Source organism: Mus pahari, chromosome 12, assembly GCF_900095145.1.
Source record: "Mus pahari chromosome 12, PAHARI_EIJ_v1.1, whole genome shotgun sequence".
Taxonomy (NCBI): domain Eukaryota; kingdom Metazoa; phylum Chordata; class Mammalia; order Rodentia; family Muridae; genus Mus; species Mus pahari.
The window spans coordinates 88,799,934-88,826,937 of NC_034601.1; the positions used below are offsets into that span (position 1 = coordinate 88,799,934).

The 27,004-nt window shown below is 45.9% G+C and overlaps 1 protein-coding gene across 9 annotated transcripts in view; it reads right to left on the bottom strand.

The window, feature by feature from the left end:
* Nucleotides 1–27,004, bottom strand: part of Prdm15 (PR/SET domain 15) — a 61,123-nt gene that overhangs the window by 30,517 nt on the left and 3,602 nt on the right. For 4 of the 9 annotated variants that reach the window (XM_029544192.1, XM_029544188.1, XM_021209305.2 and 1 more), the window contains exons 2-11: nt 23,784–23,829; nt 23,119–23,212; nt 21,456–21,609; nt 19,470–19,722; nt 14,031–14,132; nt 6,078–6,320; nt 2,582–2,711; nt 1,246–1,442; nt 933–1,027; nt 483–570 (exon numbers count right to left, since the gene is read on the bottom strand). In XM_029544192.1, the coding sequence (XP_029400052.1) occupies nt 483–570; nt 933–1,027; nt 1,246–1,442; nt 2,582–2,711; nt 6,078–6,320; nt 14,031–14,132; nt 19,470–19,722; nt 21,456–21,609; nt 23,119–23,212; nt 23,784–23,820 (1,393 nt within the window). In that variant the 5' untranslated portion in view covers nt 23,821–23,829. Of the gene's footprint in view, nt 1–482; nt 571–932; nt 1,028–1,245; nt 1,443–2,581; nt 2,712–6,077; nt 6,321–14,030; nt 14,133–19,469; nt 19,723–21,056; nt 21,214–21,455; nt 21,610–23,118; nt 23,213–23,783; nt 23,830–27,004 lie in introns of those variants that run through there. The other 5 variants (XM_029544195.1, XM_029544189.1, XM_029544190.1 and 2 more) reach the window with 4 other exon arrangements.

Here is a 27,004-nt window from a genome sequence, read left to right on the forward strand (position 1 = left end):
AAAAAAAAAAAAAAACAAAAAAAACAAAAAAAGAAGAGTGGCAGATGGAAACAGGCTCAGATGTAACAACCTAGGACAGGTGGCAACAGAATCTGTCTGGATGCCCACAGGGGACACAGGTACAGGAGACCGATGGTGGGAAGAAGGCTCTGACAAGGGAGGTGGGCCTTTCCAATCTCAAGCCTTTGCATTTTTCTCTCTCATAGTTCTAGAACAAACTCAATACTGCTGCTCACCTGTCAGCAAGAACAAGGGTCCTGCATCACAGTAGCCTTAGACACAGGGTCTGAGAATGCAGAACAGACATGAGACAACCCATCCTTTCTTGACTAAGGGAATGTTGCATTAGATGTCTCCAATGGCTAGACAGTTCTGAATGTTCCTCATATTCCTTGAGGTAAAAGGATCAGGGAGAGGCCCAGACAGTTCAGTGGGACCCTTTCTCCTAACACGCGGGGCAAGCATATGGGTTAGGGCCTCACCTGTCCTACAGTTGTGGAACTCCAGTGCACTCTCCATTCGGAATGTCTTCCCACAGCTGCCACAGCGGTAGCGGTACTCACCGTCCACCTGCTCAAAGGGCACACTGTCAGCAAGGAAGACTGCAGGAGTTCAACACAGGTGCCCCCCTCTGTGTGCTGTTCTAGTAAGTTCTAGGACTGGCTATACCAGTTTTCCTCCTCTGTTCTAGTAAGAATATTCTTCCTGTCCAACTGCCTGAGAAAGAGAACCCCACACTCAGGTAACTGCACCCCAAATACCAGCTACCAATGTTCTCCCATGTTGTCCCTACTGCTTCTGTAAGCAGTGGCCTAAGCTGGGCTCAGAATGCATTGGGTGGAGGGCTCCCTCTGGAAACTGAGAGCTCCCTTCTATTATGGCTCTTCCTCTAGAAAACAGTTGTTCAGTCAGTTGTCTGGGTGCTCACTTACCTCATTCCGGCTGTGCTTGTAGGAAACATGTTGCTTTAGACTTTCTTTACGGCTGAACAGTTTCGAACATTCCTCACATTTAAACAGCTTGTCACCTAAGGAATGAACCGACAGAAGGTAGATTCATTGCTTTGACCTTTCTCAGCAAGGTGCACCCATCTCTGAAACATGAAGTCTCTGTCTGGGTGGGGTGCCCCTGTGCTGGAGGGAACAGGCAGCTACAGGGCCACCCCTTGCAGCAGTTCTGCAGCAAGGACCCAGCAATGGACACACACCTTCTTGGCCCTGCCCTGTAGGCTGGGCAGGCACTCACCGTGCGCGCACTCACCGTGCGAGCGCACGTGCCGGCTCAGGTTGCTGCTGTTCTGGAAGACCTTGCTGCAGGTGCCACACTGATGGATGCGTTTATGCTCACCCAGCTGACGGACGAGCTTCCGCCGGACGCCATGTCTGCTGGACAGAACCAAGCCCCTCTTGAGGGCAATGGTGCTGCTTGGATGATGCGTGAACCTGCCCAAGAGAGGGACAGCTGGTCAAGGAGAGGTGGTGGCTGGGTCCTCAGAATAAGTTTCCAATCATAGTCACCTCAGAAGCTCATCAGCCACATTTCCCAACTATGATTGGTCCATAAGGAAAAGAAGGTGGAACTTGGAGTCACCCAGTCCCGGGTAGCACAAACTGAGCATTATTCAGTGCTAACAGCTCACTTGCTTCAGCCCTGGCCACCAGGAAGCCTGAGCTTCATTTGTGTTTCAAACAAGGTAGCCCTGTCTATGGTTCTTGTCCTGACTTAGTATCTACTATGTTTTACGTTGACTCTGAACTGGACTCCTAAACGCTTCTTCATCCTGTCAAGTGTGCTTTTTCTGGTAAGTGCTTGAAATCCTCTGGGCAGTAAGACAGGAAAGAAATAATAAACACACCCACATTTTCACAAGTTCACCAGGTGAATTCTGCCAACTCCAAAGGGCATAGAAAACACCAGCAGCTGAGTCAACTTCAGGGCAAAGACTCTAGGGAATTATAACTGCGGTATAAACATTTCTTTCCCGAGCTCACAAAAAAGAAAGCAGGGCAAGATGCGAAACTAACTAATATCCAAATACAAGCAACTGCTGAACCATAGTAGCACTGCTCACATAGCTGGGGCAAAGCCCTCAGGATCCCCATGGGAAAGCAGGCAAGGCAGGTACATGCGTCAGGGTAACATGAGCCTTACAGAGATTTGGACACACACTATGACATAGAAGGATATGTACTGAGAAAAATAAGCTATTATAGAAAGCAAGTAGTGTGTGCCCTGCTGACATGGGGGTATAGGCTGGAACTGCCTGCAGACAGAGAGCAAAACGGGGTGGTTAGTTTCAGTTTGGGTAGATAAAAAGCTTCTGAGATGGATAGCCAGCGTCTACACTGTGGGTGAGTTGTCTGTCGTTTGTTTTGTTGTTGTGTTTTAAGAAAAAAAAATTCTCACAGTGAACTAGGAAGCTAGGAAACTCCTACAGTTCAGAACATACAACACTGGCCAGAAGAGATGAAGCCTAGCTCTGCTGTGGGGATTAAAGGTGGGAGGTACTTTCCCTTCGGTACCAATTAGCCATTCCCAGAGCTCCGTCCCCAAGCACCAGTCATGTACAATCAGGACTTACTTTGGCACTGAGCTGGCTTCATTTGTGGGGGCTGCCAGCTTCCCCAAGACTAACTCCATTATCCGTTCATCTGGCGTTGCACTCACAGGCTCATCTGGGGGGATCTCGGTTATGATCTCTGCCACATGCTCTGTACAAAAGGGTATGACAAAGGGTCATCACTAATGTACGGGACAGACTATCACACAACCCAGGAGAAGCACCGCCCTGGGGAGCACCTCCTGGGTGTGGATACAACAGGGATACAAGTAGAACATTTTAGAATCTAAACGTTTATCTACATTTAAAGAGGGTATAATGTTTTTAATCCAAACCACAGTTACACTGCATGCCTTGTAAAGCCCAAGAACCACATTACATCAGTCTCCTGTCTCTGCCCAGGATACCAGATCTTGTAGCTTATTAAATGAACTCTGACAGAGATGTACAAGTATGACTAGTCATCTCGAGGATGTTCAAAGGTGAATAAATATTCTGTTCAGGGCCACATCAGAAGTGGGATAAAAATGAATCATGAGGATTTATAAAGAAGAAAATGTCAACCATTGTTGTTTTGGTTTTTGTTTTATTTTTAAATAGGGTCTCATGTAGCTAGGGCTGGCCTTGAACTTACTATGTAATCAAGGATGACTGTGGATATCTGATCCTTCTATCTCCCATGAGATATAATTCTAGGCATGTGTCATCATGCTCAGTTTCTGTGGTGCTGGGGATAAACCCTGGGCTCTGTGAATGACAGGCAAACACTCAACAAACGGAGTCAGATTCTAGACCCTGAGCCATTGGTTTATTTTTATTTATTTTCTTTTTCTTTTTTCTTTCATTTTCAATACATCCTGGTTGCAGCTTTCCCTCCCTCCACTCCTTCCAGATCCCCACCCCTACCCATGCCACCCTCAGATCCACCTTCATTTCTCTTCAGAAAAGAGTGGGCCTTCCAAGGATATCAACTGAGCACAGCAAAACAAGATACTAGGCACAAACCCTCATATTAAGGCTGGGCAAGGTGACCCAGTTGGAGGAAAAGGGTCCCAAGAGCAGGCAAAAGAGTCAGACATACCCACTCCCACTCTTCGGAGTCCCAAGAAACACCAAACTAACAACCATAACAGATATGCCGAGGACCTAGTACAGATCCATGCAGGCTCAGTGACTGACACTTCAGTCTCCGTAAGTCCCTATGAGCCCTGCTTAGTTGATTCTGTGGGCCATGTTCCTTTGTGTCCTTGACCCCTCTGGCTCCTATAATTCTTCCTCCCCCCTCTTCTGTGAGGTTTCCTGAGCTCTAAGGGTGGAGAGTCAATGGAGATCTCCAATTTGGGTTTCTCTCCCTCTAATGTTTGGAGGTGGGTCTCTGCATCTGCTCCCATCAGCTGCTCATGGAAGCCTCTCTGGAGCCAGTGGTTTCTATTGTTTCACCTATTACCAAATGCAAATGACAGAAGTAGTTCCTGCTGTCCCTTCCTGTCTATAGAGGCAGGGACATCCCACAGAGAGCTCAAACCACTCCTGCTTGTGTGTAGATACTTTAATATGTTCAGAGAACAAGTACTGGCCAAAGAGAGAAGGAAACAGGAAAGCAGAGAATGTTCCATGGAAGCTCTCTTCTCATTTCCACAATGGAAAGAGTAAAGAGTCAGAGTCCAGTAACACAGGTAGAAGGGGCAGTCATCTGAACACTACGCTTGTCCTGAATGTGAGATAAACCTAGCATCAGAGGGATCAGGCAGCTGGGACAGGGGTTACATGAGGACCACAGAGACAATTGTTTTCCAGAGATATGTACATGCTACAGAGTGAATTGCTGCAAACTTAGCTGAGTGTTCTGCATAATCAAAGGACAAACTCAGGTCAGTGAGGTGGCTCAAGTGGTGTGCTGGATAGTTTTATGTCAACCTGACACAAGCTAGAAAGGAGGGAACTCAATTGAGAAAATGCCTCTATAAGATCATGATATCTCGCTACAGCAGTAGAAACCCTGACTAAATTGTCGGTTATTTTTTAAACTATCGATTGATGTGGGATGGCCTGGCCCAGTGGGGGTGGTGCTATCCCTTGGCTGGTGGACCCAGAAGACCACGAATGAACCTCAGATATTGGACACTGAGTGATGTACACTGTTGGAATTTAGTTTTGCTTTGTTCAGATTATGACCATGCCCTGGTTCTTCCCTCTTGAAAAGTATTTAACTTAATTTTGATCTTATAGGCTCCCACATTTCAGAGACTGATTTTGGAATTTTACAAAGACTTTGGATTTTAATAAAGACTAAATTTTTAAGTGGTAAAGATAGCTATTGTACAAGCTTGGCCCCAGAGTTCCATCCCTGGAGTCTTCACAGAGCTGAAAGAGAAGTACAAAGTTATCCTCTGGCTTTTGTATATGCTGTGGTCTGTGGTCTGTATGGTGTGTCTGTACATACACACAATGAATGAATGAATGAATGAACGAATGAGTAAATGAAAGAAAGAAAAAATTTAAAAAGAACAGGGACATGACGAGCAACGTGTCCACCCATAAGCAATAGGTAACAAATACTGGGAACTTGCATGATGGATTAAGGGCTGCTGGGTAAACAGGGCTGTGATTGACAGGCATGAAATGGGCAAGACTCACAACTGAGATAGTGAAACACAGAAACACAACCCAAGCGCTGTGGCACAGGTGTGTCATCACAGCTCTTTAAGAGGCTAAGTGGGCAGGATCAAGAATTTAAAGTCAGTCTGGGTTACATGCTGACCTTAAGACCAACCATAAATAGAAAACAAAGCAAAAAACAAAAACAAAACAAAACAAAAAACCAAATAAATAAATAAACCCCCCAAAAAACAAACAAAACCAGACCGAGGGCTCCACTCTTGATGAGACAATGGTTAACCAGGTGTCCATTTAAAAAAACTTCCATGTTTTTAACACTCTAGTGTGAAGATTCTGCATGATAATTGTGCTAGCTGATTTTGTGTCAACTTGCCACAAACTAGAGTCATCAGAGAGGAAGGAGCCTCAGTTGAAGAAATGCCTCCATGATATCCAGCGGTAAGGCATTTTCTCAATTAGTGATCAGTGGGTAAGGGCCCAGCCTGTGGTGGGTGGTACCATCCCTGGGCTGGTGGTCCTGGGTTCTATAAGAAAGCAGGGTGAGCAAGCCATGTAAAGCAAGTCAGTAAGTAGCACCCCTCCATGCATGGCCTCTGCATCAGCTCCTGCCTCCAAGTTTTGCCCTGCTTGAGTTCCTGTCTTGACTTCTTCCAATGATGAACTATAATCTAGCAGTAAGCCAAATAAACCCTTTCCTCTCCAACTTGCTTTTTAATCATGGTATTTCATTGCAGCAATAGAAACCCTAAGAGAACCATCACACTTTTAACAGCTGACTGAGGGACTAGAAAGATGTAAGCCCTTACCTCATGAGCCCTTCCTGCCAAGATGGTCACCCAGAAAATTAAAAGGTATTGAGGAACATACCACCAACCCCAGCACCCCAGCAGCTACTCACCTGCAGGCTCCTTATCTTTGATAATGACCAGAGGCTGCTCAACCTTGGATGCTTTGGGTTTCCTCCCTCTTCGAGGCTTTTTCTTTGGCTCTTTGGTGACCACGGCACTCTCCATGCTCTTGCTCTCAGCTGCTGTGGGAGGCTCCATCCTGGGCACATCAGGCTCCTTCTCAGAAGCTGCCTCATGCTGCTGGCCACCTGCAGGGAGGCTTTTGGCTTGCTCCAGATGGCCCAAGAGATGCTCTGCAAGAGGAGACAGGCTGTTGATGACACAGTAGGAACTTGAACTCCTGCCAGTTCACCACTGGCCTCACTGTGTTGGCTTTCTTTGCTATGCTTGCCAAGTGTGCCCTCTGCACAGTTAAATAAACTTTATCTTCACTGTTTTTAAAGAGAAATGGCTCTACTACACACATGTAGCTTCAAACTGAGTTTCTCTCATCTGACATGTTCAGGACCAGTCGGCTCCAGATCATGGTGCACTCTAAGTTTAGAAATGTATAGTGCTTCACGATTGCAACTTTCAAATGTAGGCTGATCAACTTAAATTATTTTTGTTTATACATTAAAGAGTGTCATGTAGCATAGATCAGTCTTAACTTCTGACCCTTCTGTCTCTACCTTCGATGGCTAAGATTACACAAATGCCATCATACCCCGTTTTATGCAGTAAGAGGGTTCAAACCCAGGGCTCCCTGCATGCTAGGCAAGCACTCTTGCCACTTGGGTCACATCCCCCACCCTGAAGCTGTACTCAGAAGTAAATGAGACACAGACAGGGTATGGTGTTACATGAAACAGTCTGTAAATCTGGAAGTACACACGCATATCTAAAGAAGCCATGTTCACATGCTGGTGCAGCTCGTGTCTTACTTATTCCATGAAACCATCAGCAACCTGATTACTTCCTTGACTGTATTTCCTGTTTTTTTCTCATAGAGTGTGACATACTAAGATGGAAGCTCCTATAGAGGAATACCACCTAAAGCACACTAAACATTTCTTCCTTCCTTTCTATTTTTCTCTCCCTCCCCATTCCTTTCTATTTTCCCTCCTTCCCTTTTTTCTTCCTTCCTTCCCTTCCCCTTCCCCCCTCCCACTCACTCCTTCCTTCCTTCCTTCCTTCCTTCCTTCCTTCCTTCCTTCCTTCCTTTTCTTTTGCACGGTTTCTCTGTGTAGCCCTGGCTGTCCTGGGAACTTGTTCTGTAGACCAGGCTGGAGTTAAACTCAGAGATCAGCCTGCCTTTATCTCCCAAGTGCTGGGACTAAAGGTGTGCACCACCACTGCCCAGCTAAACATTTCTTTATAAACCCTACAAGAAAGCAAAATGTCTTTGCTTATTTACAGCTAACAGAAAGTCTCCAAAACCACCCAGAAAAAGGCAGTGGAGACAGACGTTGGAAACAGGCTGGCAGCCATATGGAGTGGTAAACTTGGGATGCAGTGGGCAAATGTGCTTCGTCACGGAGTACCAGATGACAAGAAGAGGAAGGGAAGCTATGACAGAAGCACCACTGTGCCTGGAGCTGGTTCCTCCCTCTGCAAATGTGAATTGATTCAGCACCATTACCAAGCTAAGTAGCCATTATCCCTGATTTGTCCAGGATTAGAGACTATGCTAGGTTGGTGGCCCCAAGGCCTGTGAGGGAAAGCTAACATGATCTGGTACCTAACCATGTTAGACAAATAGAACACACACCCTAAAAACATAGGTTGAGCAGTATTAAAGGAAAGCAAACAAGACTCTGCCAATCACACAGAGGGAACTTAAAACCAAAGTGAAGGACACAGCAAGAGTGAAATTGGAGGCCATAAGGTCTCACAGGTTATCAGGCTGTAAAGATAGGATTACAAGATCTGGAGACCAAGACACCAACTTGGTCTACTCTGGACCCAGGTACAGAGCAACACAGATTCAAATTTACATGGACTCTGTGTAGGAGACAGGGATTCATTCTATACTATGGCTCTGTATATGTGTTGAAGGCACTGCTTCCCCTCAAAGAACAGAGAACAGAGAAAAGCAACGCCTTCAACATGGACACTCAGAGCCATCCACAGTAGGTAGAAGCTGTGATTCTTCGGGTCCAAGGTCCAAAATAAGCAGAGTAAATAAATGGGATAGCAAGAGCTAGGGATTGGTGCTGTCGGCTTCATCTGGTGCCTAGCACTGTATAAACAGGTGTGGTGTCACATGCTTAAAATCCCAGCAATCAGAAGGTTAAAGCTGAAGGACCAAGAGAGACCCTGTCTCAGAAATCAGTAAATAAATGTATGAGAAGTGGGGCTGCAGTAATGGCAAAGTGGTTAAGAACATTGGCTGCTCTTCCAGACGACCCGGGTTCAACTTCCAGTACCCACATGACAAGCCTACATCTGTTTGTACTTCCAGTTCCAGGAGACCTGACACCCTTACACATATATACATGCAGGCAAAAATCCCAATGCACATCAAATTTTAAAAACTTATTTAAAAATGCATGAGAAGCACACTAACTCTGATGCTGCACTCACACAGGTTACAAAGTGTGTCTACCATGCTCATCAAATTCCCTATGCCCTTGTGATCTGTGTTTGATTTACTAACCGCTCTGGTTACCATGAGAGGAGATGGTGCAATTTCTCCTCATACAGCTGTCAGTCTTTGCTTTATGAATTTCTAGACCATATTATGGTGTGTAAGAGAATTGAGATGCTATGTCAAATAAATTGTGGAGGTTAGCCAGCATGGCTTTTATAGAAAACTTCAGTGCTTATATTAAAAAAAAAAAAAAAAAAAAAAAAAAAAAAAAAAGTAAAAGTGACTGAGTGAAGCATTCAATTTAAAACAGAGGAAAGAATATAACAAAAACAAAAATAAAAGAGGATAAAAAGGAGGCGCATGTTTGTTGGAAGTGAAGCAGAAGTCAAGGTTGTCCTGAGCTACAGACCAAGTGCAGAGCCAGCCTGGACTACATCAAACCCTGTCTCAAAAACACAAAAGCAAAAACCAAAAAAGATAAATCATCAGAAGTTAATTTTTCAAAATAAGATACAGCCTCTTCTGGAGTGTCTAAAGACAGCTACAGTGTACTTACTTACATATAATAAATAAATAAATCTTTAAAAAAAATGAAGATACAGTAAGAAATAAGGGAAGCTCAAAGCTGTTTCTTTGAAAAGGCTCACAATACTGGCAAAAAGTTCAACAAGAAAGGTGCAAATAACTGTGTAATTGGTTCATAACAAAACCCATCAGTCTCCTGCCTCACTCTGCCCATTCAATCACCTGCATTTTCAAGTCACCCATCCACACCTACAGAGAATAGTTCCAGGAACCTGAGGCTAAAAACTCACAGATGCCCTAGTCCCTTACATAAAATGGCACAGCATTTGCAAAAACTAACACAAATCATATACATTAGCATGCAAAATATCAAAATGCAGTAAAAAAAAAAAAACTATGTGAATGGTCATTGTTCTACATTCAGGGAATAATGACAAGAAAAGGAATCCTGTACATACTCAGTAGACACACATTTTTCTGAGCAGCTTTTTGGTGTGCAGCTATTTGAGCACTGGCATGAGAATGACATAGATAGAGAGGCCTGACCATATTACAGTGTTTACCAATGAATTAAAATATGGGGATTCCTTCTTAGACCTCAGACTCTTCCCAGTCACACCAACACACTCAGATTATACTTTTGGTGTAAGCCAACTGGTGTTTACAAGACCATGGCCATAAAGATCTATTCACAGTTGTGCCACAAAGCAGTTGTACCTAGCATTCTTTTCCCCTGGAGCTAATTACTGGCTTATCTTCCATCAATCATTCATTGCCTATGTCTGCTGCTAGTTTGTACACTCCCTGCTTCTCTCCTCTCTTATAGTCAAACACAGTTACCTCCTAGATTTCTCTCTTTTCTTTTTCTCATTATTTATTCACTTTACATCCAGACTGTACCCCTCCCCTCCCTGTCCCTCTCTCACATGGCCCTTCCCCTTTCTTCTTTTTCTATAGCATCTGTTCTTCCCAGAGCCCTCTGCACTCTCTAAATTGGGCTAGTGACCTGCATAAACTTTTCCCATTCCCTGCAGAGGACTTTCTTCCTTTCCGTATATTTATAGGACATGTATACTGCTTTGGGCAAGGTAGTAATGTAAAACTCAAGAGGTGCTAGAAGCTGAAAAGTACACATTTGGGTGCTGGAATCCAGTGTTATTGTGGGTGACAGTGTCTTCATCAAGTGGTTTGATGGTGACAATCTGCATACTCCAGGTTTTCCTCATGATTGGGGGGGGGGGGCACAGCTTGGAAATTTCTGGGTTTGTTGAATATCTTCACTAGGTTGCTGACAGTGAAGACTCTAATAGCTAAGTCTGCCTTTCTGTCCTAACAGTGCTCCCGTTTCTAATAGCTTACCCTCTGTTTCTCTCTAAATCCTATGATTAAGTCCCATGATAGCACAGATGGGTTTTTGTCATTCATCACATTGCTGGCCTGTTGGGCCCTTCTAGGTTATAAATCTGCATCCTTTAGGGTCTGAGACAGGATGTCATGTAACTCAGGGTGTTCTCAAACTTACTCTGTAGTTGAGGATAACTTTAAACTCCTGATGAGCCTCCTGCCTCTGCCTCTTGAAGATTTGGATTACAGGCATATGCTACCATGTCTGGTTTGGGGGATGCTGGGGCTTGACCTCAGGGCTTATGATGCTAGGCAATCATTCCATCACTGAGCTACATCCCCAGTCCACCAATTCTTATTGCCTCTCCCCTTTCCCCACAGAACACTCCTGTCCACCTGCAGTCTCAGACCATCCTCCAGTCTCTATCTCATTTGTATTCTCCACATTCTTCCTTATGGAAAACTCTCCCAGGGTTTTTGGACACTTTCGCATCAATTTTATGACTACTATTACCACAGCTCTCATTTTCAGTCATCTACCATTCATCTACCATCCTCTGATTTCTTCAATCTTCAAGAGAGTGGCCTGCTCTTATCTGAAGGATGCAGTGCTATGCTGCCATCTCTCACCTCAGTGAGAACTTCAGCATGGAAGATTTTTGTTTTGTTTTGGAGGGGGATGGGGGGAGGAACAGTTTTCAGATTCCTCAGAGAAGTTGTTTGGTCTCTTGTTCATGTTCAGCTTTCTCCCAGCACCTAGAGTCTTATTCTTCAAGATGGTTAGAGGTTGAACAGTCCCACTTGTGGGTCTTTGACCTCTTGGTTTCTACAGAAAAATTCTTCCTCCCTGTCTGGGGCCTGAGCCAGCTGTACTGCTCGAAGAGGAAGAAATGAAAATGTCTGAAACTGCCCAAATTCCAACATCTGACTTTGCGAGTCCCTGTCCTCAGTACTTTAGGGTTCCCAGTCTCAAGTGTCTCCCAAGGGTGCTGACGGAAGGAGAGATGCAGATGGGTGGGGCCATGGCAGGGTTGGACAGACCGGGAGGTCAGGGTTTTAAGCAGGCTGACAGTCCCCTCTTCCCAGACTCCTGACACTCCCCCAAGCTCTGTAGGAGCAGACATGTTTCTTGGGTGTCCCACTGCTAGCTTCGGCTTCTCTTGCATGCTTGCTTGGTTAATGCTGCTGCAAGCACATCCTGACATCTTTTTCAACCTTGCTCAATGCTCTTTACTTCTTTCTTTGTCCTTGCATTCAATGAAGTGGAGTAGAATTCCAGGAGGGCACCAAGGCCAGTACATTCACTATTGCCTCATGTTTAATCAGACATCCTAAGTGGCCTCCTGAGACGGGAGTAGGGTTCCCCAAGGGGACCCAGGAAATGACAGTATCAGGTGAAAGGTCAAGAATAACAGCCTGTGCTTCCCATGTTGTCCAGCAATCTCAGTTGGTCTCCTGGTACTATGCATAGTGGGTCTGACTTTAAAAGACACATGCTGACCCTCACCCGCTCAGTCATGCATATTCATGAATAAATGCATGAAATATGTTCAAGTTCAAAAGACTCATCTAGTTTTGAAGTTAGCTGACCACAGGGAAGGCAAACACCATAGGTTGGAGCCTAAACAACAAAGCAACACCTTCTCACTTGAGGTAAGCCTCTCAGACAAGGTTCTGCAGAAGGTAGCTTCAGGCCCAGTGTGATCATGGCTAAGATGAGGGGGTCATGGATTCACTTCTCCTACTTGGCAAAGTATGACCCAATGAAGCCTATACTCCATAGATTTGTGTTCTATAGCCATACCATTTGGCTCTGGGATGTCTTCAAAGCCAATCTGAAGGTAACAAAAGATCTCTCTGCCCTGCAGCCTAGTTTCCCAGAGTTCTCAACTGTCAGGTTACCCACCAGACACTCAGGCAAGGGTTGCAGGAGAAAAAAGAGCCCCATGACACCCTGGTAGCAGAGGTTGAGCAGTAATGCCTGCCTTGAATGTGGCTCCAGCATGTGTAACCATATAGCCTGGGCATGTGGGCTATTCAATCCAGTTTCTGTCTGTTTATTCAGAAAATGACCACCAAGGCTGTATAGACTGTTGTGAGATGCACCGACTCACGGTAGGTACAAGGTAAGAGGTCTCAGCTGAGCTGGCATCTAGGAACATTGCCTAACTCTACTACCAAAGTGAAGGAAGGCTTTTTCCTTAAGTAAAACTAGTCACCAAGGAAAATTACCCAACAGATCAAACAGCCTTTCTTGACCAGGGCTGAGTGACTGTATCTTGTGTGATGTCCCTGTACCCTGTGATTTCCATAGATGGACCTTGCCCTCACCTAGGGGATATGTTCTTTCACAAGCTCAGCACTCTTAAGAAACCTAGAAGCAACAGCAGATGGAGCTGGAGGTGGCTAAGAGGTCTTGCTGAGCTTCCAAAGACCAAGGTTCATGTCTCAGTACCTTCATGATAGCTTACAACCCCCTGTAACCCCAGTTATAGGGGATCTAACGCCTTCTTCTGGCCTGTAATGGACACTGCACACATGTGGTACACAGACATGCATGCCTGCAAAACACTCACATATAAAACTTTAAAAAGAAGAGGAGGAGGAAGAGGAGGAAGAAACTGGCAGCTGTTCATTTTTCTCATCTATGATGAACATATGTGATTTCCCCAGGCAAAAGAACAAGTGTTAAGGACAAAGATTAGGAAGGAGGATGATCTAGGAACACAAGAACAGATATCCACAATCCTTAGGAGATGAATGAACCCTGCCTAGTGACCAAGGTTTCTCCCAGAAATGTCCTCATTAGCATTTCTGTTGCTAAAATCTGTCTAGGAAGAACCTTCTTATAAATCCCAGAGTATTCCAATCACTGACTTATTCAGACTACAAGAGCAGAACCCAGCTGTGTCTGTCACATCCCTGAAGTTGCAAACCCGTGGCCCCTGTGGGTTTTGGCCATCAAGCATGTTCAATATGTGATATGTGATAAAAGTCACAGCTTTCACACCTAGTTTCTTTGTAGCTTATGTGACTGGCATCTTTCTCTATTGCCCAGCAGAAAGGCTCCCAGGATACTGTGTAATAAAGGATGGGGTCAATTATTCTCTGGCCACCTTAATTAGTAAGGAAAGCAGAAGTAACAGGATGCCCTGAAGACAAACAGAGGGAGACTGTTAGATACAGACACTAGGCAGGACCTCAAGAGGCATGTGAAGGTTTCTGGTCCTTGCTTATGTCCACCATATCCAGAGCCTGGTCAGCAGGACAGTAGGGAAGGTAACAGCATGTACTTGCACTGACTCAGTGAGTCTCACAACAGTCTATACAGCCATGATGGTCATTTTCTAGATAAACAGAGTGAGGCTGGCGTGAATAACTCACATCCCCAGGCCATACGGTTGCAGAGGAGGTCTGAGCAGCAGCTCACTGTGGGCCATGGTGCAGACAATACAAAGACTAGCACATCCTGACAACCACAGGCATGGCCAACATGCATGAAAAAGCTCAGCACAATAGTCTGCACTCCTTGGAAAAAACCCATTTGCCACTTTTACCTTACCGTTCAGGAGCTGAAGCTCCAGGAAGGTGTTGGAGCACACCTTACACACCCATTGGCCACGCTCAGGTTCCACAGAGACACTGGGCTCAGGGGTGCCTGCAGCTGCAAGACATAGAAAGGTTAGCCACTAGAGCAGAGAATGGCCTGCCCCCTAGGTGATTTGAGAAGGATGGAGATGACCACAGACTCATGAGCAACTGTATTCTAGACACTACCCTCAGTCTCACATGCAATGATCAAGTTCATCCCCATTTCACAGGTGAGAAAGCTGAGCAGATACGGTATCCCTGCTACTACCACAGGATGAGTCCCGTTACCAGATGCAGAAATGTGGCTCCTCCTATTCACCAGCCCAGACGTTCCCTAAGAGCCCTTCAAATTCCCTAAGAGAAAAGCCTCCAAGATGTACACTTGAGCTGGGCCTGGTTGCAGGCTTGTAATACCAACTACTTAGTTGACTGGACAAGAAGAATGGAAATCTAAGGCCCACCATGGTCATAGAACAAGTTCGAAGACAGGCTAGAACTCAGTGAAGCCCTGTCTCAAAAAAGAGTTTTTAAAGTGGGGTATGAGGTAGAATGCTTTACCTTTATTCTACCTGTAGCAAAATACACACACACACACACACACACACACACACACACACACACACATACACACACAGATCCCTCATATTTAAATATTCAGTGGCTCATATAACAGGGTATGGTGGACCAACAACAGCCATCTCACAGTGCTCCTGGACCTGGAATGGCTGTGATCCTGGTCCAACATATCCCACAGAGTTTTCTGTGTAAGTGTTGTACCTTGTAACTGTTGTCTGGCCATGAGGTCTTGTGCCTAAGCAGGAGTGAGCTTTAACTGTTCAATTTTTTTAAATCCTCAACTGGGGCAAGGTGCCTCTAGCCCTCCAATGATGACACATAGAAACCCAAGTAAGAGGGACAAGGACAGAGGCTCAGGTACACAAACTGACCCTGGCCATGCAGGAGGGGACTGCAGGCTCCTTTTCAAGACATCACAGATGCTCTCCTGGGACCTACACTGGGCATGCCTCAGGATCTGGTCTAGTGAGTTTTTCTGTGGGGCCAGCCCAAAGCTGCCATGTCATATCCAGACCCATTACCATGAAGCTTAATATTAATACTCCAGAGGCCACTTGGAAGAAGCTCCTGAGTCTTGACAGTCCCCCAGATCTGCAGCTATATACCCACAATGCACCAGGAAAGAACACACTCCCAACTCCTCGCATTCCACAGCAGTGCTGAGAACCAAGTGCAGAAACAAGGATGCACACCACTACTGCAAGAGGAAAACATAGGCAATGTGGAAACTATCAAACAGAAATCAAAGATGGAAAAAGGTAACAAAAATGGTGGCAGGTGGGAACTGAAACCTGAAGAATTTTAATGAAAAATTAAATTTTCACAGTTGGTATGTGCGTACATACCAACTGTGAAGTCTAGCATGACACACAGCAGTTCAGCTTAGGACAGAGGGTCACCAAGGATGAAATCAGGAGGGAAGGGAGGATGGGCTGCTCCACAGGAGTCTGTGGTAAGAGACACACACCTGCAGACACCTGCTGAAAGCTCCCCAACATAGTGAGCTCAACTGAATACACTGTAACTGGTTTGAAAACTAGAAAACACTAGAACCAAAGCCAGAAGCAGAGTGAGTCAGGGTGGCCAGACTGTGGGTATGACATGGCTTCCCAGGGACTAGAGATGTTACTTTGTGTCATTCTCATCAGAAGGGTGATTCTGAGTCCATGTTCCTCACTCCACTCACATGTTCAGGCCCTTGGGAGGAAACCAAGCCACTCTTAATGTGGGCTCAGAGAAATACATACCCAGAACACAGTCCACAGCCAAGACAAAGAACCCAAGTCTATTTATTTTTCATTTTTTATCTCCGTTGAACATCACAGCTATAGCAGGATGAAATTTGGTTTGTGTCCTTTTTTTTTTTAAAGGAGATGTTCCTCAACTCACAATGCTGCCTGGTAAAGCTCCTGTTAAGTGAAAATACCAAGCTGCACCTCAGCTGTGACAGTGAGTAATATGGGCTGTTTTCCTAGTGGTCATGTTGTCACTGAGAGCTGCAGCTACTCAGCCTCAAGAGAATCCCACCACAGGCTGAGGGAAGACCAAAGCTTACAGTAAAGATTTCCTACCAAATGCTTACCACTCATGCTATCATAAAGTAAAACAAAACAAAACAAACCCCCAAACCAAAAAACATTACATGGAACCACTGGAAGTTGGAGACCATCATATTTAGGACCTGACTCTAGACATCTACAAAAGATGCCCATTGAAAGGAAATGTGAGAAGGACAGGAGGGGACTGAGCCTTTTTGACCCATGCTATCTTAAAGCCTGGGTGCCACAGTACATCTCCTGGGGTCCCACCCACCTAGGGTAAGAACAAAGTGATGTCCACAAGACTTGTCCACTCCACCCTGGGGTGGCAAACTCTCTGGTGCACACACAAGGCCCAGGGCTAAGCAAAATGCAAAGTCCAGCCCTCTCGGGTCCAACCAGGGGACTAGAATCATGTCTACATGCTTCTCTCTTCTCTTCATACGCCTTGCTCTCTGTGGGCTTTTGTGATGTGGGCAAGGAGAGCTGCAATGCCTGGCTTATGCAGGGGGGAGAGGGGGAGATGTAACCAGTTCATAGCCCAAGCTTTGTGGGTATACCATGGAGGGACTTAGGGAAAGGGCAGATGGTTGGCCAGGAAGGTAGGTGGTAAGGTGTGAAAACTGCAACTTAAACGGCCAGTGGGAAAGCCCAGGGGAACATATGCCAGCAGCATCCAGCCTGAGAAGGCTAGGCAAGTGCCCCAGAGGTAGAAAGACATAGAGACTCCACCTGATCGACAACAGCCAATGACCTGCACCACTTACAAGTACCTGCTTGCCTGCCATTGGCCCCAAGACACAGCAAACTGTTTCAAGATTCTAGAGCTTGGAGAAGCCATATCTGTGCCTGCTGGCTCCGTTTTGTGCTGCTTTATGAGGCTGGCCTCAGGACATGTATCAGTCTCTTCCACTCCTCAAAGTTTCAACTCACTAGAAACATAAGACAAGCCAGAGCCCTCTGTGTTAGGAAACTACGCCAGTGAGATCTTTGCAGAATGTTAAGAATGCCTAAGGCCTTTGTATCACATGAAGGCTGGCATAGAAAGAAACCATTTGCATGAAAAGTTGCTACTGTCCCACTTTAATGATGACACTCTTCATGATAACAATAAGCAAGGCTGCTGCCCTGGGAGATACATAGGACCAAGGTACAACACGGTAAGTACTGCAGCAACAGTGTTGAGGTTTGGTCTGTTGCTAGGTTCTATAATGCTAAATTCTGTACCAGAAGGTGTAGGCCACGAATGAATTCTCACATTTACCAGCTTTTGTCCTGCAAGCTTTATTCCTTAATTTAAAACTATTGGCTAAATAAAAATGACAACCACCAATTACTGGAGTGATTAGAGGCAGGAGGCTTTTTGAGTTATCTAGTTGATCAAGCAGGGCAAAAGGAAGAGGAGGCAGAGAATGAGGAGGAGAGAAGGCACCACAACAGGAAAGGTAACATGAGCATGTGGCCAGAAGAAACAGCAAGTATTTGGGGTACAGCGCTGGGGAGGTAGCCAGGCCAGCAGTTAGAAAAGTAGCTTAGGCCAGGCGTGGTGGCGCACGCCTTTAATCCCAGCACTTGGGAGGCAAGAGGCAGGCGGATCTCTGAGTTCCAGGCCAGCCTGGTCTACAGAGTGAGTTCCAGGACAGGAAGGCTACACAGAGAAACCCTGTCTCAAAAAAAAAACAAAAACAAAAACAAAAACAAAAACAAAAACAAAAAAAAGAAAGAAAGAAAGAAAAAAGAAAAGAAAAAAAGTAAAGTAGCTTAGGGGTGACCCCAGCAATTGTCAAAACCAAATAAAATAATCATAGTCTAAGTCTCATTTATTTGTAAGCTAGTCGGAAATAAACATAAATTGATTCTACTACACTACTGTGATCCACTTCTCCAGAAAGATCCTGAACCTGATGACTCGCTCAAATAATTCCTCCATACAAAAATACATTCCTGTGTGCACATGCATCAAGATACACACAAACACACATTTGTGCATATGTATACAGATGCACAATCCTATATATTTGTACATACATACAAGCATATGCACATATGTGTACATCTGAGCACACATAGTCACATACCCATAAACATACATACACCAACATAGGTACACACCTGTACTTCTGTATATACATGTACATGCCTGTATGATGGTACATACACTAACACATGTGCATTCCTATGGATCCATACACACTAACATATATTCACCTGTCCATTTGTACAAACAGGCATATTCCTGCATGCCTGTACATACATACATACATACATACATACATTAACACATCTAACGCCCATGGATCCATACACTCTACAACACATCTATAAATCCATACATCTATATGCATACAAAATGTGCACACTGTATATCTGCACAAGTCCTGACATATGCATACATCAATACATCTGCACACACACCTATACACACATGAAGGTACCTGCACACCTGTTAATATCATGTATTCTGCAGGTTATAACAACCACATGGCACGCATCAAGGTATTTGTCCAGATATACCACACTTTTGCCATACATACATGCTCATGAACCAGACTAGAAGAGGGGCACAGTAGCAGCACTGGCACACTAACCAGTCCTGGTTCCCTCACCTTCTGCATTGTGATGTAGCCTGTTCCCTAACCTCACCTTCTACACTGTCACCTGGCCTGCCCCTGGCTCCCTCATCTGCTACACCAGTAGCTCTCAACTGACGGGTCACAACCCCCTTTGAAGGTCCAATGACCCTTTCACAGGGTCACTTAAGACCCTCAGAAAGGTGTTTACATTATAATTCGTAGCAACAGCAAAATTACAGATGTGGAGTAGCAACAAAATTATGGTTGGGGGTCACCACAACATGAGGAACTGTATTAAAGGGTGGCAGCATTAGGAAGGTTAAGAACCACTGTTCTACACTGTCACTCAGCCTGTCCTGGGCCTCATCTTTTACACCATGATTTGGCTTGTTTGGCTTGTCCCTGAGCCTCTGTACTCACAGAAATAAACCGCTTCCTCACAGGATCAAGGGATGGGCTACACTGGAAACCCTGAGACTGGAGCAAGTGCTAGCCTGTATTATACCCAAGTGCCTCAAATCACCTAAAGGCAGAGACAGACACCATCTCTCACCAGCAAGGGTCCCAAGGTCTGGTGAGCATTGTATGTCACTCCATATGCCCAGGTATGGTGACAAGCACGGCACTGGATCCACCCCACCTTCCCTGTCTCAGCTGTTGACCCAGCAACTTCACTGGCATCTCTGGCAGGAGGCCCAGCCCTAGAGAGGAAACAGGATTTACCCTGAACACTGGAGCAGGCCTGCTTTAGCATGGGTTTGTCCATCTTCTTGGCATAAAAGGCAGCATACCACACACGCAGTTCAGTGCCTGCAGGAATGTCCTTTGAGGTGGTGAAATACACATCACTGCCATGTTGGTAGGCGGTCAGGTTCTGGTGCCCAGGCTCCAGTGCTGGTCGCACTAGCATCATCCAGTTGCAGTCATCCTCATTGGAAGTGTCAAAGCACACAGGATGTCCGTCCTTCTGAAATACCTGAGGGAAGGGCCACAGGCTGGTTACCCACCAGTCTATCAGTGTGGGACCACAGGGGCATCCACACTGCTTCTGATAAGACCTGTTGACAAGCTGATTACCATGGCTAGGGGGTCAGAGAAAGACTCTGTCTTAGATGGGTCAGGCTGGTCACAAGAAAGAGGAAGTTGAAGACATGCAATGGGTCCCTCATCATTGGTATATATGAGGACTATTTGTGAGCCAGATGGGGAGTAAGACACCTGAGCTCTCCTCCTGTGCGGGTATCAAGGGAATCTTGAGCTCTCCTCTCTAGGCATCATGGAAATCCTGAGCTCTCCTCTCAGCTTTACTGGGAATAGGACACCTGAGTTCTCCCCATGGCTCAGGTGGTTACCCAGATATTGAAATTCTTCTAGTTCTGCCCCAAGCATATCAGCAGAGTCCTTCAGTCTAGGTGAGCTGCTCCGAGTCTGCAGAGCATCACTAAAGCTTCAGGGTTAATTGAGGGTAGGGCAGGGAGACCTTTAGTATCTTTAGGTTTGAGTTAGCATAGGCATAGGGTCTGTCCTCTATCCGGGCAATGATGACTGCTTCCTCAGGAACCCTGACCCACTGCCAAGCCTTTCCTGAAGATCCTTATTCATGAGAGGTGCAGTAACAAACTGAGAGGCCACCAGGTGCCCAGTGACCCCTAGTGGGTGTAGAAAGCACATTTCCACCTTCCTCTAAGGGACACAGGGTTTCCCTTGGGACATACAGGTACTCAGAGCTGAGAACAAGTTAATACCTGAAAACAACTTTTAGAATTGAGGAGGTGGAAGGAAGTCAAACAGGCATAAAGGGCCCTCTCTAGCCATGTGCAGGCATTAGTGTTTACCCATAACCTGGTAAACCCATAGCCTGCAGAGAACAGACAGTAAACTACCTGCCTTTCTGGCCTCAGATTTAGGCCTTTCATATTATTCCTTACTACAGACTCTTTCTTTCTGCTTTCCTCACAGGTTTCCTCCTGAAAACGTCTATCATCAGGCATCTGTCTTTCCTTGTTGGCTAAAGTCTGTCCCATAAGTTCAAATATCCAAAGAGTGCCTGCCTGCCAACCTCTTGAGGCTCTAACACCTAAGAACGGTGGCTGCCTCCTCCAGGTATCAAAGTGAAGCACACTGTTCCCAGGGCTGCCGAGGGACAACTTAGCTTCATCTGATTATGTCCCAACTATCTTTGAAGGCTTGCCTCATGTCTAAGCCTCCTCAGCCTCAGAAGGCTTCCTGTGCTTCACTTTAGATCCTCAGCCATTCTTGTTACTAACATCCACTTTGGTTTTCTTGGTGTTATATCTAAGTTGGAAATACCCGTTCTCCCTCAGCCAGATGTGCTCTGTGCAGCCGCCAAGCCCCATGCTGTCACTCGGTCTCTGAGAGCTTCGTGCAACTCACACATGTGAGTGAGATTGCCACACCGGTGCAGGAAGCTACAGAGACCATCGCTGTGCTGCAGCCACAGCACCTGCTGGGGGAGGAGAGGAGTTACATCAGCATGGGGTCATTCCTGACTGTTCTTAAATGTACTTCCTAAAGACCTACTGCCTTAACCCTCACGCTCTGTAATGTAAAGCACGCTGAAGTGAAGGAATGAATAACCTAGCACTTACAAATCCATGCCACTCAGTAGCCCTCACCCCACTCCCACCAGAAGTCAGGTAGCCCCAGATTCTGAAGGGGCCCTAAAGCCCCTGTCCCTGCAGCTTTTACCTTCAGAGGAAATGCAGACTCTTTCTCCCACTTGGCGACTCTCCTGGACTCAAACGGACCAAACTGTGTGCGCTTGACTAGCTGGGTCACTGCAAACACACCTTCAGCCCCGTCATCCAGGCGCCTGATCTCCAGGTTAGAGGGGAGGGAAGACCTGGAAGCAGAAGGAGTCTCAAAGAGGCCCTGCCACTGACCAGAGCAATGCAGTGCCTATAAGCCCCCTCACAGACCACCATGCTTCTAATATGTACTTTGTCAGGGAACAGAATTTAAGCTCTCCCATACATGGGAACATGACTAGCCTAGGCTTACGAGGACCCAGAGCCCATACACTAAGGGACACATTTAAAGCCCTACAAGACAGTGCTGACCCCACATTCCTAGTGTGGTGCTGAGGTACAAGAACTGAATCTGACAAAGTTATGACCTTCAAGACTGTATGTAGAGAACGTGGAGGAAGGAAGATAAAGAGGGCACAGAGCATGGTGAAGTGTTTTGTACTGAAGACCAGCAAAGCAGCTCTGGTCTAGGTGAGCTGGATACTTCCCATTGAGGGTGTGGCTTTATTAGCCAGACTAGAAGGTCAAAGAAAATGCTGGAAAAGAGATCATGGAGCTGGCCCCTCAGCAGTAAGGATGAGCAGAGGCTGGGCTAAGAAGAGAGAGTCAATGACCAAGGCTGTGCACACAATGTCTTCAGCTAGATGTAAATGGACAGTTGGCATCTCAGCCCTCTACTTTGGGCAAAGATATTTCAAAACATAAATCACAACTAAAGAAAAATAAACAGGGGTAGGCACCAGTTGGGAGATTTCTAGAAACACTAATAAGATACCAAGCATATCAGTTTAGCATCAGCCTGAATCAGGCACCATCAGAGCCTCATAGGGGTAACTTAGGTTCTCTATATCTCAGGCAACTGAGGTACAGAAATGCAACATTTGGTCTAAATGGCTACTACATGGCAGCCTATGGGCCCTCACACTAGATCTCTGAAGACACAAGCTTCACAGGAAAACATGGGCCTGGAGAGCAATGCCTGGCTACTGAGCTGCCTCAGTACATCTGAAAGATTTTGTTCTTCCTGGTAGTTACAGGAGCTTTACGTGTTCCCTGGACTACCTGTCCAGAACCTTTACCCTAGTCACTTTCATCTACAGTGCATACCTGTTGACAGAGGCCTAGATTCAGAACACAGATACGATATATTTTTTTTGAGACAGGGTTTCTCTGTGTAGCCCTGGCTATCCTAAAACTTGTTCTGTAGACCAGGCTGAGCTCAAACTCAAAGAGATCCACCTGCTTCTGGTTCATGAGTATTGAGATTAAGGATGTGTACCTCTACCGTCTGGCAAGTCTGGTCCCTTTTGCTCAATATGCTCAATACATAAACTGATGAAATCCAGGCTGGCACAGCCCAGATCCTGAGGTCCCTGACTACATCAAAGAAACACACCCTCATGCTTTGGAACTATTAGGTCTCACCCTAGTGGAAAAGTGCCCAGCTCCCTGAGGGATGTATCATCCCCACACACATAATCTCTCACTTTGTCTCTCAAGCCTTCTTCTATCTTCGAATACATGAGACCCCTGCACTCTGTCTACAGCACACAGGCAGTTTCTTCATAGACAGGGCTGCTGTGGTAGCTTTGGTATTCACTCACCTTGCCCTGCTCAGCACAAAGGAGTCCTTGACCATGACCACAGGTCCCAGCTCAGGACACTCCGAGTCATGGTACTGGCTGCAGTCTTCACACCCTACAAACAGACACTGAGTGTCAGAAGGGGCAAAGACCAGGGAAAGAGAAACCCAAAGACCACAAACATGGAAAAAGGGACCCTAATGCAATGGGGTTCCTGAGACATGTGTGCTGATACAAAGACTAGTGTTACAGCAGTTGGAGGAGGCCTATCACAAAAGTCACCTCTTAGTGCTCCTAAAAGCACAGAATGCCAAGCAAAAGTCCCTTTTCAAACTCACACATCATTTCCATGGTTAGGGAGATCAGGGTTCTGGGTAGTAATAACCTCTTACCCTAAATCTTAAAATCTTCATTCTTTCTAAACCCTGGGTGAGTTTTTTGAGTTAAGGATCACCCAGTCATGTGCCCCTAATGGGAGTCCTGAAGAGCAGTTGTCTGAGGCCACAGCACTGCAGCAGACAGGTAACACCCAGACTCTCAAAGTCAAGTCGAATTGTAGACTCAGAAGAGGTGCATGTCTATGCTATACAAACAAAATGTGGATGTAACTTTGCATAGACAAGTATCAATTTCATCTGTGTTCTATGACATCACACCAATCCCAGACAGGTCTACGGGTCACTTACAGATAAACATGATCTCCTCACTACCATCTTCAGCCATTGCTGATACCTGTCAAGATACAAAAGAGCCCGGTTAATAGTGAGCCTTTACAACATAGTTTATGTGTGGGTTTTCCTATTTGTGCACATGTGTGTGGAGGCCAAAGTCACCCTTAGGTGTCAATCTCTTGGAGCCATTCACTGTTTTCCAAGACAAGGACTTTTCCTGGGACCTGGAGTTCTCCTATACTGCTTCCTGCCCATTTCTGTGTTAAAGACAGACACCTGTGGGTAAGTGTTTACCTAGATGCAGATGCAAAATGACTCCAGCATGCCATCCATGCCAGAGGAGCAGGTCACCTAAGCTCTGCCTCCATATTTGGCCCTGTGGCTTCCTAAGCTCATTTCCTGTGGAGAACAAAGCTTTCCCACACTCTTTAATAAATGGTCCTTTCTGGGCTCCCTGTCTGTTTTAGTGTCTTTTCCTGCTGCTAGTTATAAAATACTATAACAAAAGCAACTTAAGGAAGACAAGATTTATTCTAGCTCACAGTTCAAAGACAGTCAATCTTAGTAGGGAAGTCAAGGCAGCAGGAGCTTGAAGCCACACCTCGCACTGGATTTATAGTCAGGAAGTAGATAGTGGTAAAGACTTCCCAATGCTTAGCTGGCTTCCTCCATTTTTCACTGTCCAGAATCCCCTGCTCAGGGAATGGTCCTGCCCATAGTCAAGATGGATCTGCTCACATCAGTAAGTGCAATCAGGATAAGCCTCCACAGGTTGGCCCAGATATTCTAGATTGTCAGGCTGGCAGCTAATACTAACCACCACACTGTGCCTGCCACCCATCTAGATTCAGCACAGCTTTGCTCTCAGTCTGGGTTCTTTTTTGAGTGTGTGTAGTTTGCTATAGGCGTGCCTATGTGGAGATTCTGCTGCTGGAGAAGAGGAGGCTGCACATTCCCACTTTCTCTATAGCCTCGCCTAGCTGTTTGGCAGGGCAATGAGGTGGGCCCCATGTCCCATTTCACTGATTTCCTTCTCCAATGCCTGCCTGTTCCATCCCTTCCCACCACCACTCTTCTTAAGTGCATTACTACTGTCTGTGCTCCTCCTCTGCAGGTTCCCTGCAAAGCCTGCTTACGGTCTGAGTGTGCTTATTTGAGCCTTGAGGCACAGCAAGCTGACAGAGCATGGCACTCTCACTCAGAATTCTAAATGCTGCAGGTGGAACCCTTGTGGCCTACAGCTTCCAGCATCACACCACCATGTCTAATTTCTTTCCAGTCAGCAAGGCACTTGTGTTCAACTGCCACCTCCAGAAAACCTCCAGAAGGTGTAGTTTAGCCCCTATTATCTGAGGCCTTAGGGCCGGGCCTGCCATTCTGGCAGCTTGGAGCCCTCAACTGAGGTTGAGTCTTTTTTCTCTGCTAACTTCTCCATCCTTTCTGAGTTCTTCGCTCATCTGTGGTGAGGTTGTGTTTCTAATGTTCACTTCTGGCTGTTGCAGAGGAGTTTCTGGGCAAAAGAAAGATGTTCAGTATAGTGCATAAAAATTAACTGAGGTAGTGTGTCCTTCAACTTGAAGATCCTAGCTCAACCAGGTATGATGGCAGAAATTTGGCAGTCAGTAAGGACAGAGTTCTAGAAGCATCTTGCCTAACACACTGCACTAAGCTAAGCAGTACTGTGATTCATCACAATAAAAGGCAAATTTGCCATCACTAATTAACATGTGTTCCTCAAACTTAGAAAATGCCAAAAGCCCACATAGAGAACTAGACACAGGGAATATGCTTCTCAAAGGCAGCCTCTTAGCTGGATGTGTTGGCTCTGCAAACATCTGTAGACCTAACACTCATATTTCAAACAGCAGAATAATCAAAGGCAGACTCTTTTTTGTTTTGTTTTGTTTTTGTTTTTNTTTTTTTTTTTTTGAGACAGGGTTTCTCTGTATAGCCCTGGCTGTCCTGGAACTCACTTTGTAGACCAGGCTGGCCTCGAACTCAGAAATCCCTCTGCCTCTGCCTCCTGAGTGCTAGGATTAAAGATGTGCGCCACCACGCCCGGCTCAAAGGCAGACTCTTAGCACAGTAGGTATGCTCCCTTCTCTCCAGTCCAATCATATCACCCCTGCACACCCCTAGCAATGCTCAGGACACACTTGGCTTCAATACTGTCCCTCAAGCCTTGTCATTTGTCTAAGGTTTCCTGTGATTCTGGTACTTCCTCAACCCTCAGAACCGTGAGTGGAGGCCCAAGACATATCTTGGTAGAGGGAAGTAGGATCTTCAGGCAACCCGGATCAAGTTTACACAAGTTCATCAACAAGGCTCATCAGATCCCACCAGACTCAGTGCCTGCCCCCATCCCAAGTGACAGAGGATGGAAGAAGATGAAGGACTCCAGCAGGGCATCCACTAGTACAGGTTTCCTAAGAATTTATTCAGGTCCCCTTCCCAGCCTCCATGTCACCTACAGCTGTTTCCTCTCCCAGAACTGCTAAGAGGTACATGTGGTCTCAAAATTCTGGCTGTGATGTAGTTGTCACTATGATGGTACCAGGAGGTGAGTGCGTAGGCCTGAAAGGTGACTGAGTCACAAGATGTTATCCTCTCTCATGGGCCTAAACAGCCATGATCTTCCCCTACCCCAACTTCCTTATCAGTGATGCTCTCCCACATGATCCTGCAAGATAGACCCATATTTAAAAGGTAGGCTCCATGGCCCAGCCTCCCCAACCTATTAGGGTAACCCGAGGATGCCCAGCCTATGGGGTTCCTGGTGCTCTCTAACCCGGCTGGGAACAGTCTCCATATGTTCTCGCTCTTTATAAATTACCTAGTCTGGGGAATTCTGTCATTTCACCAGCAAACAGAGTAAACTAAAAACCTTCCCTCCATCTGTCAAATACCCACCTACTTTTAATAAGGCCCCCTCCCAACAGCACTTTCCTTGCAAGTTCTCTTAGTTCATGACTGCCATGCACCAAAAACAGGCCTTCCCACTTTCCCCTGAAAACCCTTTTATTTGCATCTCTCTGGCAGCATCTTACGGACTTTCAGAGCTCACACACTGAAACAAAAGGGCCTATGCCTAGAGGTCACCTGTGTAACCTTCTCTTTCCTTCCACTCTAAAAGTCCTCGGAAAACTGCTGGCTTCCTTACTTTCTATGATAGTGGTTTCTACCTTCCTAATGCTGTGATGTTCGTCATGTTGTGGTAACCCACACCTACAAAATTA